The sequence below is a fragment of the Ambystoma mexicanum genome, chromosome 7p, assembly GCF_040938575.1.
Source record: "Ambystoma mexicanum isolate Mex_15411 chromosome 7p, UKY_AmexF1_1, whole genome shotgun sequence".
Lineage (NCBI taxonomy): Eukaryota > Metazoa > Chordata > Amphibia > Caudata > Ambystomatidae > Ambystoma > Ambystoma mexicanum.
This window is the reverse complement of record NC_090939.1, coordinates 774,963,499-774,981,149: the sequence shown is the minus strand read 5'-3', so window position 1 is coordinate 774,981,149 and position 17,651 is coordinate 774,963,499. Positions and strand designations below refer to the sequence as shown.

Below are 17,651 nucleotides of genomic sequence, written 5' to 3'. Positions count from 1 at the left end.
CCTGAACTGATTTAAAGTATCTCTCACTCACCCTGAACCTCTAAGAGGGAATTAAAAGCATTTTCAGCATATTTTTCACTTCATTGCCACCACATTTAAAAGGATCTTGCCTGCTTTAAAATCATACCTGTTTTCCTCTAAGCTCGCTGGGGGGGAACTGGAAATTTGTATTGCATTTTGTATTCCTGAGAATTGTGTGCTCTCCTTCCATCTCCTTGTCTTGCATAGGGAGGGGGGGGGGGAAATTGTCAAAGAAAAAGTGTTCATATTATCTTTTGTTGAAATCATATCAAGTTTATTTCTGTACTGCATTCTTTCCATCATTGTTTTTCCTTGAAACCATAAAAAGCATTCTCAGCTACCTTATTCTTCCTATACTAACTCCCCATTGGTTGTAAAGAAGTGTGCTAGTGTCAGATTATCTATTGTTGATCAACATATTCTTAAGTGTGATATCAAATATTAATTTATTATAAAAGTGTGAAATAAATATATATATAGTTTAATTTTTCCAATAAATCTTTTAAATTGCAAAACAAAACTCCTTCTTGGCTCAGTGAGGTCAGGGGGATTCAAAGAGAAGGGTTTATCATCCAGAGTATAACTTGTCATAAAAATATATAAATAAGGGCTTCCCTTGAGCAATCCCAGACAAGGCACTGACTTAGTGGGAGTGCTGGATTGGAGTCACTTAACAATATGCATGGGAAGATTTACATGATTTCCTACGCATATCAAATAAAAACAAAACAAACAGATATACTAACAACAGGAGAACTTTGTTCTTTGGATCCTGTTAATGTTTCAAGATATTTTCACCATCGCTTCATTGCTATGCTTCATTTTATTTGTAATAAAACTGTTCCTCCCCTTGGAGAAGTGCAACACTTCTTTTGGAGAAAAGAATACCAAGCGAGAGGAGCACCACATATCCACATGCATTTATGGATGAAAGATGCTCCTATATTTGGTCAAGACAGTGATGCCACTGTTTTACAGTTTATTGAAAAATATGTCACTTGTGAAATTCCATCAGAATCCACAAATAGTGATCTTCATGCACAAATTTTACAATTTCAAAGACATAAATGTGGCAAATATTGTCGTCGCAAATACAAAAACAAAGGGAAATACTACACCAAATGCCGATTTGGTTTCCCTAGACCAGTTACAAATACAGGTCAAGTGAACAACCTCATGTCATCAGTTAGACATAGTGTTAAAGGCAAGTCACCTAAAAATACATATTACATAAAAAGAAAAGAAGAAAAATATATTAATGATTATAATGCAATCATTGCCCACTTTGGAATGCAAACATGGATGTGCAGTACATTGCAGACAATTCTACTGCAGTTGCACGATATGTCACAGCATACTTAACCAAAGCAGAAAAGACAGAGCTCCTAGACCTCTGGAATTACCTGTCATCAGATAAAACAGTGTCTCAGAAATTATACAGTTTGGGCATAAAAATGCTCTCCCATAGAGAATGTGGATCATATGAAGCAGCTGATAGTTTAACTGGTACTGCATTGTATGGTAAATCTGAAAATATAGCATGGCTAAGTCTTGGTCCAGCTAAATCTAGAAAAAGAGTTCTAAAATCATATGAAGATATAGAAACAATAGCCAAACATGATCCCAACAGCCAAGACATTTCAAAAAACAATTTATTGGACACATGCTACCCAAACAGAAGTAATACTTTGCAAACCATGTGTCTATACCACATAGCCCAAAACTACACATACAAAAATAATATAAAACCTGATGAAAAAAAAGGTAAATACAGAGTGACAAACTGTGAAGGCAGCTTAGTTAAACTCACTAAACCAAATTTAATTAATCATATCAAATTGTCATTGAAGACTCCTCAACATAAAGAAATATATTACATGTCCCTGCTACAACTCTTTAAACGATGGAGAAAAGAAGAAGAAATACTAGAAAACTATGACTCATATGAAGATGCTTTCAAAAGCAAATGAAAGCACTATAACTGATGTAAACTTTACACAATACAAAACAATGTTGCACAAAGAACAGCAACACGAAGAAGAACTCCAGGCACAACTAGATAAAGACACTCCTGACAGTAGTCAACCTTCTGTAACAGGAAGCCAAGAACCACTGGGAGAACCACCAATAATAAATGAGGCAGAATTAGCTATGATAGAAGTAGAAAACACCATGTGTCAGTATGAAGATAAAGACTTAACTATACTACAATCAAAACTAAACAACGAACAACATAGCATTTTTGAAGAACAAAACAAATTGCACATGGTGTATAGCATGAAAATAAAGAATGTTGCTGCCATAATTATAAACCTATACTACTATACGTCAGTGGTGAAGCTGGTTCTGGCAAAACATTCCTAATCAAAATCAGTAAATTCCTTCAACAATTGACAAACAACAAACTGTCAGCTGTTGTCACTGCCCCCACAGGTTTAGCAGCCTACAACATAGGTGGTGTCACGTTACACCGATTACTACTATTGCCAGTAGAACACCAGAACAAATTAGACCATTACAAACTTTCTGCAGAAGCTGCAATGGAACTAGGCAGAGTATTGAAACAAATGAAAATGCTACTAATAGATGAAGTGAGCATGGTCTCCAACCTAATGTTGGCTTCGATTTACCTCAGATTACAAGAAGTATTGAAAACAAACTATGAAGAGCTCTTTGCAGGAAAGCACATTATTGTTTTCGGAGATCTTCTTCAATTGACACCAGTAAAAGGTGAGCCTATTTTTAAAACATTAGGACACAAACTCTGCCGTAAAACTGTTGGCAGCATTGGAAATGTCAACCTTTGGCAACATTTCCAATACAGAGAATTAACAGAAAACATGCGGCAATCTGCAGATCTCACTTATGCCAACATCTTAAAAAGTATCAGAGTTGGTATACTCTCTAAAGAAGCAGAAACAATATTGAAAACCCAGCAAATTAATGCACTTTATGGCGATAATGCATGTGCTACGGATGTTATGGAACAATTAGCCCACACAAATGTCAACTGTATGGCCTTAATGCCAACTGTTTCAAATTCAATGAAATAATGTTAAGTAAAGAAATGCAAGCAATAATGGAAATTAGCACCACAGACAAACTAGATGTACATGGTATGACACTGCCTATGTGTGACCAAGCCACGACGAGACTAAATAGTTTAGAAAAATCAATCTGAAACACAGCAGGCTTAGAAAAGATATTTAAATTACAGAGTAATGCTTAAACGTAACCTTAACGTGGACCAAGGACTAGTTAATGGAGTACTGGGTACAGTTGCTGGCTTTCAAACATACCCACCTGACAACAAAATTCAGTTTGTCAATATACCCTTTGACAAACTTTCAGAAGTTAAAAGGATAGGACGCTCAACAGCTCGATTCCTTCTCTTCAAAAGGTATGCATGTACGCAGAGAACAATTTTCTCTAACTCTTGCATACGCAGTCACGATTCATAAATCACAAGGTCTTACCAATATCTATCATTGCTTTGTCTAGGGTTACAGTCTTTAAAGAAGGCATGAGCTACGTAGCACTATCACGCTTACGTACACTTGACGGTCTATTTCTAATCAACTTTGATGCAAGTAAAATAAACGCCGATATTCCTTGCATTTTAGAATACAATAGACTTTGCTCACTATACACTCCACATCTAAACACATTCTGTTCCACAAAAAGTAAAACATAAAAGAAAAATAAATCAAACAGAAAAGCAACAGGATGTCACTGCAAATCCTCCAAAGAGAGTAAAAGAAAGTAATACTTCAAGTACCACAAGCAAAAAAGAATGAATTAGGGAAAGTAAAGCAGGGAAAGTAAAGCAGGTACTTCTTCAAAGAAGGAAGACAGACTCCAAAAAAAGCAGTCAGATACAGAACTACGTGGTCCATTTAAACTCTCAAATATAGTTGGTGTGTAAGTTGCTACGCAAATGTAGCAATGAATATTCTATTTCAATTACCACCAATTGTTGACAACATTTACTTACACAGTACAGACCCATTGTGTTTGCAAATGTTAGTACTTCACAGAAATGCAGCAAACAATCCTGACAACATGTATAGTGTTTATGGAATAAGACAACAATTGGACTACTGTGCTGGAAAGGTGAAATTCACTATAAACTCACAGGAAGATCCACAAGAATTTCTAATGTACTTACTACAACTACTGGAAAACAAAAACATACCTATAAATGAAATCTTCTAGATTTCATACATGTGGAAACATACATGCACTCTCTGCAACAATGTGACACAAGAAGAAATCCCAAATTAACGCTTCGTATATATATCAATACCTAATTGTGAATCCATTCCATTTCAGCAACTTTATGTTCTACTTGCAATTCAGATAATCGCTCCACGTTAGTAATACAAACACATAGTAAATACGTAATACTAATGCTTCTACGTTACAATGCAGATGGTACCAAAAACAACTGCAAGCTGACTGGATTCACACATGGTCAAATATCACTTGGTAAGAAAACCTTCACAACAATAGGTATAACCTACCACGCAGGTGCCACAACCAATTCAGGGCACTACACTGCATATATAAAAAAAAGAAATGTGGATGGTTTCAATGTAATGATAGTACATTACTCTAAAGCAGAGATTACCAGCAAATCTTATAAACGCTTAATGTTCTTAAAACCAAAATTTGATAACTAAACTGTACTTAAACCTCAAGTAAACTTGTAGTAAAAAATATAAACTGTTAGAATATTCCAAAAGCTATCTAACTGCCCAAAGATTGTACAACAACTAATCAGATAAATGAATAGCACTAAATTAGAGCAAAAAAATAGACAATTAGAATACACCAATTGGTATCTAACTGTCCCAAAATTTCATAATATACAAACAAATAAAATGTTACTGCTCCAAAAAAAAAATGCAACAACCCAATGTATAAAGCATTAGCCAGAAACAACAAATGAACACTGAAAACAAACAAATAAACTGTAGCATAACAGAAAAAGGTTTTTTTTTTTTTTTTAAATCCAACATGGATTTTTTTTTCTCCCACAGACCCAATGATTTTAGCAACGAACACAGAAACTGAGCAAATTGCACAGTACTCTGGTTTGTAATCTACTAAATATGAGGGTCCAAAAAAAAAATTAAAACAAAAAAAAAAAAGATTATACAATGTAAAAAGTCATTACAAAAGACTAATACTAACATGCTATTTTCTTTTATCACAGAAATTAACAAGAAATACATGTACTCTAGTTACTAAACCAAACAGTAAGTATATTATACACTATGCCCTGGCCCTTCAACTTGCCACAGAACAATACGGACAGGGTCCCCAGAACACCGCCATTTTGTTTATTTGCGATCATTTCAGGACACCGCGAGTGTTCTTAGAACAGTTTCAGCTTGCTTGCGAACAAAACGGACACATATTGAGTCCTCAGAACACCCCCCATTCAGTTTATTTAAACATTTCAGAACACCTGTAATGTCCGCAGACAAATCGAACACAACAAGAACGTCTACCACATAAAAAAGCACATTTAACCTATCTCATACCCTTCCATCCTCCCCAAACACTCCTACACACACTACTAAATACACATTTTGAACAAACTTTCACTACGCTGTCCGCGAATCCAAGATGGCGGGCGCTACCGAAAATCTGACGCGCTTCACACTTAACACCGTCCAATCAGCGAACACGTCGCATGTCCGCGGACATCACGCAAGCCGTTTGGCCAATCAGGACACTGTCGCGGAGCGAACAGGGAAGTGTGTCCGCGGACCGAACACATATCACTAATTTTTTTTTACCTACTTTTTGGTCATTTTTAAAAAACTGGACGAATTTTCACCAAATTTGCAAAAGCACGCTTCTCGGGACCAAGCCGCTGCTCCTGATCCAAATTTGGTGAAAATCCGTCCAGCGGTTTGGGCTGTAGGCGCGAGCAAAAACATTTTCCCATTCAGTCTATGGGGGGAAAAAAAGTTTTGGGACCCCCCCTATAACTTTGCTCCCCCTGGAGGAATCCTCACCAAACTTTGCAAACAAAATTCAGAGTGGGCCATATACTTTCTTTGCAAAATTTGGTGAGGATTCGTCCAGGGGGAGCGAAGTTATAAGCCGCCCAAACATGCTAGGACAATAGAGTGATTTTGAGGGTACTCATCCTGGAAGCCAAGCACTTCATCTTAGCCAAGACAGGGATCTAAAACGAAGGGTACCTTCTGGCAAACCGAATACATCTCCTGTTAAGCTATCTGGCGAGTGTGTGTGGGTACTCGTAGGATTACGTGCTATTTGGAAAGGAAGGTGAAATATAAATCACTGGCAGCCTCAGCAAATTAAGTTAAGCAAATAAGGAGACCAGTAAGAGGGGGCTGTGAAGGACAGGGACAAGTGGAGTAACAGTAATTTTGGCATGCTTGTCGCTGTACTCAGTGGTGGAAATGGAAAAAATGTGGTGGGGGATTCCACAACACAAGGGCCAGGTGGGGGAGGAGTTTGGGGGTGTGAGGGCGGTGCCCGAGGGGGGCATGGTCCAGAGGGGCGGGGTTCATAGTGTGCATCCAGCAATGCTGGAATCCATTTAAAAAATGTTTTTTTAAAAAACCAGGATGGCAGCATTGCCTTTTACCGCCGGCTACATGTACAACTGAAAGGCATCAGTTGTACATGTAACAAATATTGTGCATTACACACCAGTGCGAAAGCCACGTAAATGGCAATGCTGCAGTCGCGGGTGTTTTAAAATTATAATTATTATTATTTATTTATTTAGTAATCCATCGTGGTCCATGGTCTTGGGCTGCTGACTCTGGCCGGATCCCGAGATCTGGCTCCATTTCTGGTGCCGGATCCGCCGAGAGCCGGCCTAATGACCAGCACTGCCTGTATTGCCTTCCATTAGGTGAGTAGGCCTTAAGTGTACGCTCAGGGGAGGTCACTACTAAGAGTGTGAAGGCTGTACGTGGCTGGAAGATCTTGCAGCACCGCAAGTCAGCTATTGCAGCGCAAAGCACAAAATGGGCCCTTACAGCAGCATTCGCTTTCAGTCCTTGCTGAATTACTGTTCAGACCGAGTTGCTCGCTGTAAACTCATTGTCATTCACGCACTGCATAAGAGGACACATTGGGTTTGCTCGCAGCAAGCAGATCGGGCTGAACGCCTCAGTGGTGGCAGACCGAGAAATAAAGTAATGAGAACGACTGGGGTAAGGAGTGTATGCATGTGTGTATGTAGCAAGAGCACGTGATTGGGTCAGAGCGGCAGAACACATGAAAAGTAGTGGGGGTGGGGAGGTTTGGGCAGACTACAGGGGTTGCAGGAGTATCCCCCGCATACGTGGAGGGGGCAAAGAAGGCATGCAAGGGAAACGTTTCCGCACAGCCCTGTGATCGGACCCGGTAAAACAGTACTCCCAGGATTATTCAAGCTTTTTCCTGATTAGCTAGCTCATCCAGTGCTATTTGGATGATACTCTAGGATGTCACGGACAATGACGACTAAAAATGCCAGAATGGTAAAGAAACAAATAGGACTGAATGCAACGATCAGCAATGCATGGAAAAGCTTGTGTGCGCCGACTGCAACGCACTAGGCGGGTTCTTCTAAAAGCATACCCTGCTGTACTGCAGTATAAAAGGCCTTGCAGCTGTAGGCTCTGCAGACCAGTCTGCACTGCTTCAAATTGTACCCTGTAACAAGAGTCCCATACAGTTGGAGCGTCTACATGTCCATCCATTTAAACCAGAGGCATGTTTCGAGGTCTCTGCCATCATTCAATGAATGATTATCTGGTGCATTACTCCAAAACTATCATTTCCAGCAAGTGTTAGATCATCAGTGAGGTACTGGACTGCTCACCTTGCTGCATGCAAGAAATTGGACTTCAGCATCATGCAGTAGCGCACAAGGCTTTGAAGCAGCAAGTCTCCAAAGCAAAGAAGACTGGGTCCTGCAGAGAAACAACATTGTTGGCCTTGCTATCATTACCTCAAAACAGCCCTGACATAAACCAGATTCCTGAGAATCCTCCTACCCCTGGACCATTGACATACCGCCATATGAGCTACTGTGGAAAAGTGGTTTAAATCTCAGCTGGAATCCTGCCTCAGGAAGAGGCAAAGTGGTGACAACTCAGGGGTTAGGGGTGTGAGACGGAGTGGGGAACCCATCTAGCATGTGGGGTTCTTCTGTAGCACTTTTTCAAATATCAGAATTATTTTGTGGTAGCTTCCTATATTACAGAGAGTGTTTGACGAAATTCTGGTGGGGCTGTGGTATTCATATGCATCAAGTCCATAATGAAATGCTGCAACCAGAACTGTTTGTTAATAGCAAGAGTAGTGAAAGTATCTTGTATATATTTGAGGGGGGCTGAATTATATGATCTTAATTTGGCATGGCCTAGTGCTTTAATTTCGGAGGTACATTTATTTCAGCATGGTTTTTCTCTTGCGTTGAACTGCATTTGTGGGATGTTTACAAATTATATTCATACAAGCAATTGAAGGAGATGCACCGCAGAGGTCGATCAAATCGCTTCCTTTAATAAAGATGCTTAAAGTGATTCTTAAGCACATGTAATGTGCATACTCAAAATGTTTGCAAAAGTAGTTTATCGTTCATCCAGATGGGGCAGGGTGACCTCCACAAGGCCCAAGCTCACCCATGTTCTGTTGTGAGGTGTTGCTGGTGACCCTTAATTGTCATCGTTTAGTGTGCTTATCCACGCTGTCCAGCTCACACACGTCCCAACTATTTGGAAGGGCTGTGTTCTGATGCGTACATCTAGGAACATGACTCTGGTAATGTTTATTCATGCGTCACCAAGTGTAAAATACGATTATCCCATTCCTTTCCCGGTCAAGTGTGTTTCGCTTTGGTTGAGCAGATAAAGCAATTTACTCGATTTGGATTTGCAAGATTTAAAATGTTGAGGCCTGTGATATATCAAGTAGTCGGATTCATAACTGGCCTTCGTCGATCGATATGAACGGTTAACTAGGGAGGAAGCCGACGGGAGCAGTTCCAAACCCCATTCTGGTTAGTCTGCAACTGTTGGTTGATGCACTGGTTAACTCAAGATGTAATGCTAAAATGAAAAGTAACTAAGTTTAGGAAATGTTTTTAATAAAACGTAAAGGGGATTTACATTTGGAAGGAAACTAGATATCTGAAGTGCATGCACTTTTAAATGTAGGAATCCACATAAATAAACTGGCCACGACAGGCTCATTCTATATTCTAATCTCTTGGTAATGAGTAACAATGCCTAGGGATGACAGATGCCAGGCCCTTACCAACTCTTGATAACAGAAAGCCTTTAACGCACACGACTAGTTTTTTTTGTTTATTTTAAAGAGAATATGAAAGAAAGTCCCCTTTTATCAATTTCATCCTTCCACAATTCCAGACACAGATTATGCCAACACCAGTTGATCTCAAGTCCAGGGCTCCAACGTAGCACCAGAGCATGGAAATGACTGCCATGTCAACTTTAGATGTGTTCCTGACTAAACACACAAGGCTTACTGAGGACACGGTATCCAATCACCAATTATTGTCCAATTCAATAAGCATATTACCCGTAGCAATCATTGAATCATCCCAGTAAAGGAATCTGAAGTAAATGCAAAGATATGCCAGAAACCTTGGTTCTCAGATGCTTGAAATGACGGCAAACTAACGCCAGTTAAGTGCAAATAGGACACATTATTTCATTTAGCATATTTTACCACTTCCTGACATGAACAGCTCGTTTTACCCAACCACTCAATCCAGGTTATCGTCCTGCCACCAACTGCCAAACACAGGTTGAAATCCCAGCAACAAAAAGAACACACAAAAATAGGCTCCCAAGGGGGTTTACTGCCATAAACATTCACAAAACAATTATTCTTTGTTGACCCAGTAGCTGCTAAAACAGATTTTAAAAGATACTAACAGTTGTACAGCTCCAGCAGATTTGAAAACTGGAACGGTTACTGTGCAGATGATGAAATCCTGCATGTAGCGGAAAAGGGGCTTAGTTTCCCTTAGTATGAATCTTTGGCTAGACCCAGGGACTGCAACGTTTGGCTCTCCATTTGTTTTGGACTATGTTCAGGTGGATTTCTGAACTTGACCTGGTAGGCAGAGGTTCAGAAGGCCAGCCTAGTTTCTTGGAAGAGGGTATCCTTCTTGACAAGCCTGACCAATCGAGGTAGCATTGGCAGGGGTCCCAAGCGTAGAGGGTGATCGAAAGCCCACAATGATCACACACAGTAAACAACCCTACAAATTACTCTCAGCCAGGTGTATATATCAAAAATACAAATATACAAATACATGTATTAGGGTTTTTCTAAAATCAAACACAAAGCAAATATCAGCAGTAAGAATTAAACCAACACTACTGTCAAACATATATACTGATACCAATGGCCTAAAGGAAGAGCACAGTAAGGGTCCACAACCTGTAAACAAAGGGGGCAAACAGTGCAACTCTTATTTAAGCAGTCCTTCCCTTATCAAACCCTAACTAAAAGGCAATCCAGTCTCTACGATGCGTGGAGCCTTGTGCTCAAAAATACTTCTCGTGCTTGTGCACGAGATCATGCAGTTCAGCCAAAACGGGGTCTCTTGCAGGTGGCTGTAGCAACTCGGGAAGGCTGGTGAGGCAGTGAAGAATAAGTTCCCACAATTTGAGGAGGGTCTCCCCAAGAACAGTAGAACAGGATCCAAGAGTTGGGAATAGCTCAGTAGCACAGGCTACCTCAATAAAGATGAGTGGCCCTCAGGGAACACTTGCACGTCAAGATGGATGCGCCAGGGGCTACCGGTAAGGGTTGCAAGTACTCACCGACCCTCAGCACACTCCCGGACCAAACTTCAGCAGTCAATTCCACTTCGGTTGTGGGTTTGAATCCTACATCTTTCAGGGGCTGCGTTCAAGGGATGATTCCGTGGCGGGACAGCAGCGATTTCCCCACTCCTGATGAAGGTATCAGGCCCATTCCGCTGCGGCAGGTCTGAGGACACAGCAGCAAGGCACCCACAAAGTTCATCACCACAGCTGTGCGACAGCGACTATGTATGCTCAGATTCAAGCATACTCTCCTAATTCCAGACCTAGGAATGCTAGGTATACGAAACGCGGCGGAAGAGTGCCTTATACCGAGAGGTTACAGTCTCCAAATGCTCAAGTGTCAACTCGAGACGGAGGCGTTCCAGGGCAAAGGTCCCGTCAGTCCACTGGTTGGTCCAGGAACACTTCTGAAAAGGCTTGCTTTCAGGTTAAGGTGGAGGTGCCGAGAATAGTTAGTCCCTTCTAAGTTCGATCAGAAACAGGGGGTCCAACGGGATGACAGCGGACTCAGGGTGCCAAACCTTCCAGTAGGTCACCAGTGGTTCCTCTGCTCTGCTTCTTGGTTTCAGGATACTTGGCTCCTATCGCAAGTTCAGTGAGAACTCAAGAGATCAACCTGGTATGGGCGTAAGGGGCCTTCTCTTATCCAAAATGAAGAGGACCCAATGAGAGATCTGCTCACAAACAGCCATGCAGACGTGGACCAAACACGGACCACGGTGGTCCCAGTCATTCAGTGCACACCAGACATCCTGGTACTCAGGCAGCTCTACGGCACTGCTACTCGAGCGGCCAACTTACACAGCCTGCCCAGGATCACTCACTTGACTGCTGGACCCTCCACACATTAGGAGCCCAGCAACAGACTACGAGCATGACTCCCTACCCTCTTTCAAGGCACCAGCTCGCTTACCAGCACCTTGGGAAATCTACACTAACCAATTTGCATGTGCTACATCTCCAAAATGGTGAACTACTCTTGGTCCCCAAAGAAATTAAGAATCTTTTACTCTACCCCGGAGAGAGATCCTGATCCCAGCACACTGAAGGGAGACCTTCCCAGTCCATTGAAGAAGGCTCTTGAACAGAATTTTGCCGAAACGTCCGGGGTTCCTCTACGGTCTTCATTGAGGCTACCCCTCACTACATCTAAACTATTTGATCTAAACCCAGACGTTGACCTTTGATTAGGCCACCCTTTTGTGCCCGGCTTCTGCAACTATGTACCTATGTAGATTGATGTAATGTGACTGATTTCCATTTTAACTGCTGTACTACACAAGTCAGTGGAGGTGAAGGATTTGCTCATTAAAGCACTCTATACCAACGAGTGTTTGCTGCCTATACCACCTACGATACTGTTTCAAATTTATAACAGCCCAAGACCACTAATAAATACTGGTCAGATTTATAAAAACCTGTGTATTAAATGCTTAATAAGGTTACAAATAATGTAGATGCTACACCTGAACTGTTCTCTAGTGTACCCCTCAGGACAAAGACATAAGTATGTTTTACCAAATTGATAGTAAAACAGTTAAATACCCAGGAAAGGACACCCCCCATGTATCTGTGTATTAGAACTAGACAGTCCAGCCAACATAATGGAGGCACACACAAGGAATGCAGAAGCCCGCGAAAGCTTTGATTTGCATGACTAAATAAGGATTTTCCCGGGTCTGCTCGACTTGGGTGAAGGCAAAGGGATAAGATGGCCAAAGGACCAAACAAAGGACCTTGTGGAATGGCCATTTTGGGGCCAAGCCACTGTCCTGGTCCAAACGCGGTAAATGTGATATGGACCTCAAGAAAGGGTTACAAATATATGAAAATTAAAAGCTGCCACCAGCTCCGTCCATGGCACATTTGTACTTCTACCAAGAAATCCTTTGAGTGTGTCCACGGCCTTAAAAATGAAAGGAAAACCCCAAGGTACTTTGTGTACTGTTAACATGTTGCTAAAAACTATCAACAAAGTGAAAGACTAAAGGGAAACAAAGTCTCCCAGTACTGACTGTCTTTAAGGGCATGTCAGTTTCCCCATAACAAAGTGAGCAAAAACCTAGCCAAGTACAGCAGAAGGATGGGCTCCACTGGCAAAGGTCAGGCTAGGATGTTCAGACAACAGCAAAAATGTTGGGGGGGGTGGAGGTTCACAACTGGGGGGAAAATTATATATACATGGAAGTCTTTCCATACAGACTACAATTTCCCATCATCCCTAGCATGGTCAACGGTGAGGGGGTCATGGGAGTTAAAGTCAAGCTCATATGTAGAACCGCATTTTGCAGACCACTGGGCTAGACAGGGTCTGCGCCCAGGTCCTACTGGACCAGTCAGCAGTGCCCGACATCCATCCTTGACTGATTTACTTGGGTACTCTTTATAAAAATATGTAGCCAATGAGATTTTACTTCCAACAATTAACTATGTATCTTACCAGCTCAACCATGACACACTTTAGCAAACTGTCTCCTTTGCCTTAACAGTGATGAGTACAAAATTAAAACAAATTATTTACAGCGTATTTTTCCCACCATTACTGAAATTACTGTCAGAGGAAACTCAATAGCCAAAACTAACTCAATCTGATCCTCCGTGATGGGGGCGTTTGAATCTCAAAAACTGGGGATTTTCCTTGATTCAGCAGTAAAACCTCAGATCCTTCTACAACTAAACTGGTTAAAATCCACCTAAAGTCATAAACTCTCCTCTTTTCCTAGCTTGATCACGTGCAGAGTGGATGTTATTAGTGCCTTGGACCATTACAAGGAATCTACCTGGGCCTACGCACGGGCCAGACGGATTGTCTGTGTGTCATATTACAAACATCTCTACTGCCTTGCTTAGTTTACAATGGCCACCAATCCTCAACCACATAATATTTAAAACGCTTAGGTACATTGTGTCATCATTAGAGAAAGATCTTCCTTTGTACCAAAGTTATCCATTTTGAGCCCTCTGTCACGCTGAAACTTCCCAATGTTCACAGGCATTGCCTATACTGAAATAGGGAAGAGGATTCCTCTTACCAGGATAATCTCCCCTGTAACAACTTGCTTTTTGAACCTCAATGCATATCCAGCCACCGGGCATTCCCCAAAAATCTCAAGACCTCAATAATTTCATCAGTGTCTTACATCGCAGACTCGAGCAGTCAGCCTCATGAAGTAATCATGACGGGGAAAGGGAACTTAAAAGTAAAGTGTTTCGTGGAGAAGTATTAAAAACTTAAGTAAGGGATCACAAACACTGCCTTGACCCATTCATTTTTTTGAGAAGAGGGTCATTTTATATAGCACAACGGAGCAGTGTAGCATTTTAAAGAGAACACAAAATGAAGATGAGGCACTTCTAACATGAAGCGCAGTGCACGGTCAAAAAAATAAAAAATGGCCACCCTACAGGACCTCTCCAAACTACTAGCACTTACCTTTTTCATACTAACCCCTTTACAATACATTCACGAATCCCCAAACACACTATTGACTGAAAGCACACCCATCATCACACCAATCAGCACAGAGCCATTGAAAGCTCTCACTACACACGCAGTCGATGCACAATTACTTCCTGCCAGATAACCCCAGTGTTCAAAACAAGCAACTCTGCAAGAATTCAGGGAGTTCGATAGTGGGCTCTTCCCCTTTAAATAGACACCCAAGTGTCATGGCTGCAAACCACCGAGCAACATACCAGCCCAAAGGATTTGGCCACTTGTTGCCTTCTCCCATTAACAGACAAGGTTGTGCAATGGCCACTCCCTCAACTACCATTATTCCCCCCTCCACTTCCAGAATCATGCACGGCCAAAATGGCAGATGCTGCGCTACATAAGAAACTTTATATCAGACCACGCCTTCTCCATCAGTCAGAAAAACATACAGATGAATAATTAAGCCAACCACCAATGGCATTTCAATTTTAAAACCAAATGAAGAATAGAAAGTAGTTTTTTTTTTTTACTTCTAGGAGTTTGAACAATATCCCAATGTTTATGCCTGATAGTCTTTCTTCGGGGGGCATTTTGACAAGAAAATAGGTGAACATATCAATTACTATTCTCCAATTTTGTTGGCAGGCTTTTAAACCCCATGAAAACAGATGTAGCCCTGGCTATTGTTACTATAGCATGGGGATGCAGCAGCCATAGCCAGGGCTTAAGAGGAGGATTCCAGCCTAGCGGGTTCGCATGACTTTCTGGTATAGCGAGCATTGGTTCAGATGAAGGGTGTACAAGCCATACTCCGTAAAAATAGGCAACTACATTCTAAAAAAGGTAAAAATAAAGAAAACAAATACTCCCAACAAAAGGCGCATAAGAGCCTGCCCCACCTCCCATACCCCCCAGCTGCAGAGATCTGTTTTGACCAGTAGCACACTTAATGTCACAGGAAGAAACTTATTACTGCCTGATCTGAAAAGATATGAATGTTGTGCAAGAATAACTAGGTGTAAAGAAATATAACAAACACATTTCAGTCTTACACTTAACATTTTCTCCTTTAAAATACCCCCTTATGGAATGGACTTGTTTACTCCCAATACTCTGAACTTAAAAAAAAAAAAAAAGTGAGATAAATACTGCCACATCAAAACCGTATCTGGAGGACTGACAAGAATTATCACTGATCTAAAAAAATAAAATAAGGGTTGGGGGGGGGGGTACATTTGTAAATGTACTCAAACTCAAGAGCCTCACAATAGCTCCAGGAACTCCCCCCTCCAAAAAGGTGAACTGCCGGAATGAGGCACAATAAAAAGGAAACAACTTTTGCAGTAGACAATAATACTACATTAGAAGCCACGAGTTTTAAAAGTGAGTGCATGATGATAAATAAGTACAAACGTTTGAAAATGGTTGTGCCAATGTAAAGTCTACCACCATCATTTGTTATGTAAAATTAACTACTTTCGAAAACTTGGAGAAATTAAGCAGTTTTCTGTAACAACGTCAAGCCATCGTCCTTTCTGTATTGCAATGAGGTCACAACTAGCTAGACAAAATACATGTCAATTGTATTAACGGAATATATGTGTAGCGCAAACCATAGAGCATTTCTATCCACACAATCTTGCATGCAAGATTAAAAGTCTCGCGATGCGGCTTACTAGACCAGCGATGCAGAGGCCAATGCTAAGTGGGGCTGTGTACTTCTTTGCACTGGGTACCTCACAGAGGAAAAAGGCGGTTGAGTCACTAGAGCGTGCGCCTGTCCTGGGCAGTCCAAGATACCCGAATACCAGTAAATGCGTGGATTCTGAAATAGTGGATATGTGTAGTATATGGGTTTTTGTACTATATTAAGCTGCGAGGCACATTCTACTTGTGAAATTAAAAAATACCAACTGAAAACAACAGGCATAAGTATGAGTAAATAAAAAAGAATTAAAAAGTCAGCCACTTAGCTTTACCAACAGATTAAAAGGCCATGTGTGCAACGTTTTGCCCACAAATGCCAACGAGTCCAACTGCCTGTCAATGCGTAGAGGTGTGGTTTAATTATGTACATCTATGCCCCTTCTCAGCAGATTGCATTACAACGTTGTCAAGGTGCTAAAGGATTTGGATACGTTTGCCAGGCCCACCAGGGAGATGGTGAAGTAGACTTAAGTTAGCCACATGTGCACTGCGAGCAGTGCCATTAATGGAATCATTGTCCACACGTGTATGCGGAGAGAAGGGGGAGGTTTATACACCTCCTCCCCTCAGAACGGGATGAGAGAAGGGAGCAGCAGAGGAAAGGCTGCGCATCGGAGGCAACGACGTAAAGGGGGGCGAGTGCAGCACTTTCCACATGTGCACGAGTACAAGGGGATGGTGCTACCTGGCACCCTAAATAAAATGCAGAAGAGGTGTTATCCATAAGAGTCTCCTGCTAGCAATGAATGAAGCCAACGCACTTACAGGCCACATAGGCGATCAGTGCCAGTCCCACAAGCAGCTTCATCATTCTTCTATTGATTACAGTCAGCAGGCGCTGCATCCGCTTCCTCAGCATCCCCGGCCTGGCGGCAGCAGCAACACCACTGCGGTACTGCCGGGCTCATGGAACCCGGCGTCACACTGTGCAAGCTAAGCAGAGAGTAGAACAGCGTTCACTGCCACTCTCATGATCATCCGGAGCAACACGCATGCGCACACTCTGCTTTCCCACAACACGAATTAAATTGTAGTCAGAGAGAAGGCGCATGCGTTTAGTCATCGCAACGTATGAAATATACGGAAGGCCTGCTGGCTGTCCACGGCACTGTTGCAGGAAGCGTGCGTGCTTACGTAGCGTTCTCGCGGGCTGACTGACACTGTGACACACATAAACATTGCTTCGTTGTTTATGGGACTGCTTCGAGGTCCTGGTTCCAGTTTTTAACTTGAAAACTCTGCCTTCGGACAATCTATCTTTATTTAATCTAAGCACGGCAATAGGAAGCTTGCTTACCGTCCTTAAAACCAAATAAGTGGGTGATCACTATCCAGTCATGTAAGGTTGGATAACGTGTTTTTGAATCATCCTGCCAAAGTTTTGCAAACGACTGGCATTCATGGTGCAACCAGGGGCGGAGCCATCCTCAACATTTTTGGGGGACTGAATGACATTATTGAAAGCTGTTTTTTAGGTGGGTCATTAACTCATTACACCAGATGTCTGCAACCCGGGCTTTAAGTGCATAGTTTCCAACATGACCCATTCCAATCTGTAGCTGCTTAGCCAGTGCTTTTTTCCTTTGCATTATGGGACTTGTAGTTCGAGTTTATAATGGGAAATGGGAAAAGATGATCTA

General features: G+C 41.7%; 1 protein-coding gene across 3 annotated transcripts in view; it reads right to left on the bottom strand.

Annotated features, from left to right (window-relative positions):
- The window catches only part of UXS1 (UDP-glucuronate decarboxylase 1), a 474,798-nt gene extending 457,736 nt beyond the window's left edge, over positions 1 to 17,062 (bottom strand). For 2 of the 3 annotated variants that reach the window (XM_069636898.1, XM_069636900.1), the window contains exon 1: positions 16,777 to 17,041. In XM_069636898.1, the coding sequence (XP_069492999.1) occupies positions 16,777 to 16,870 (94 nt within the window). In that variant the 5' untranslated portion in view covers positions 16,871 to 17,041. Of the gene's footprint in view, positions 1 to 16,776 lie in introns of all 3 variants that reach the window. The other variant, XM_069636899.1, reaches the window with a different exon arrangement.
- Between the last annotated feature and the right edge of the window lie 589 nt (positions 17,063 to 17,651).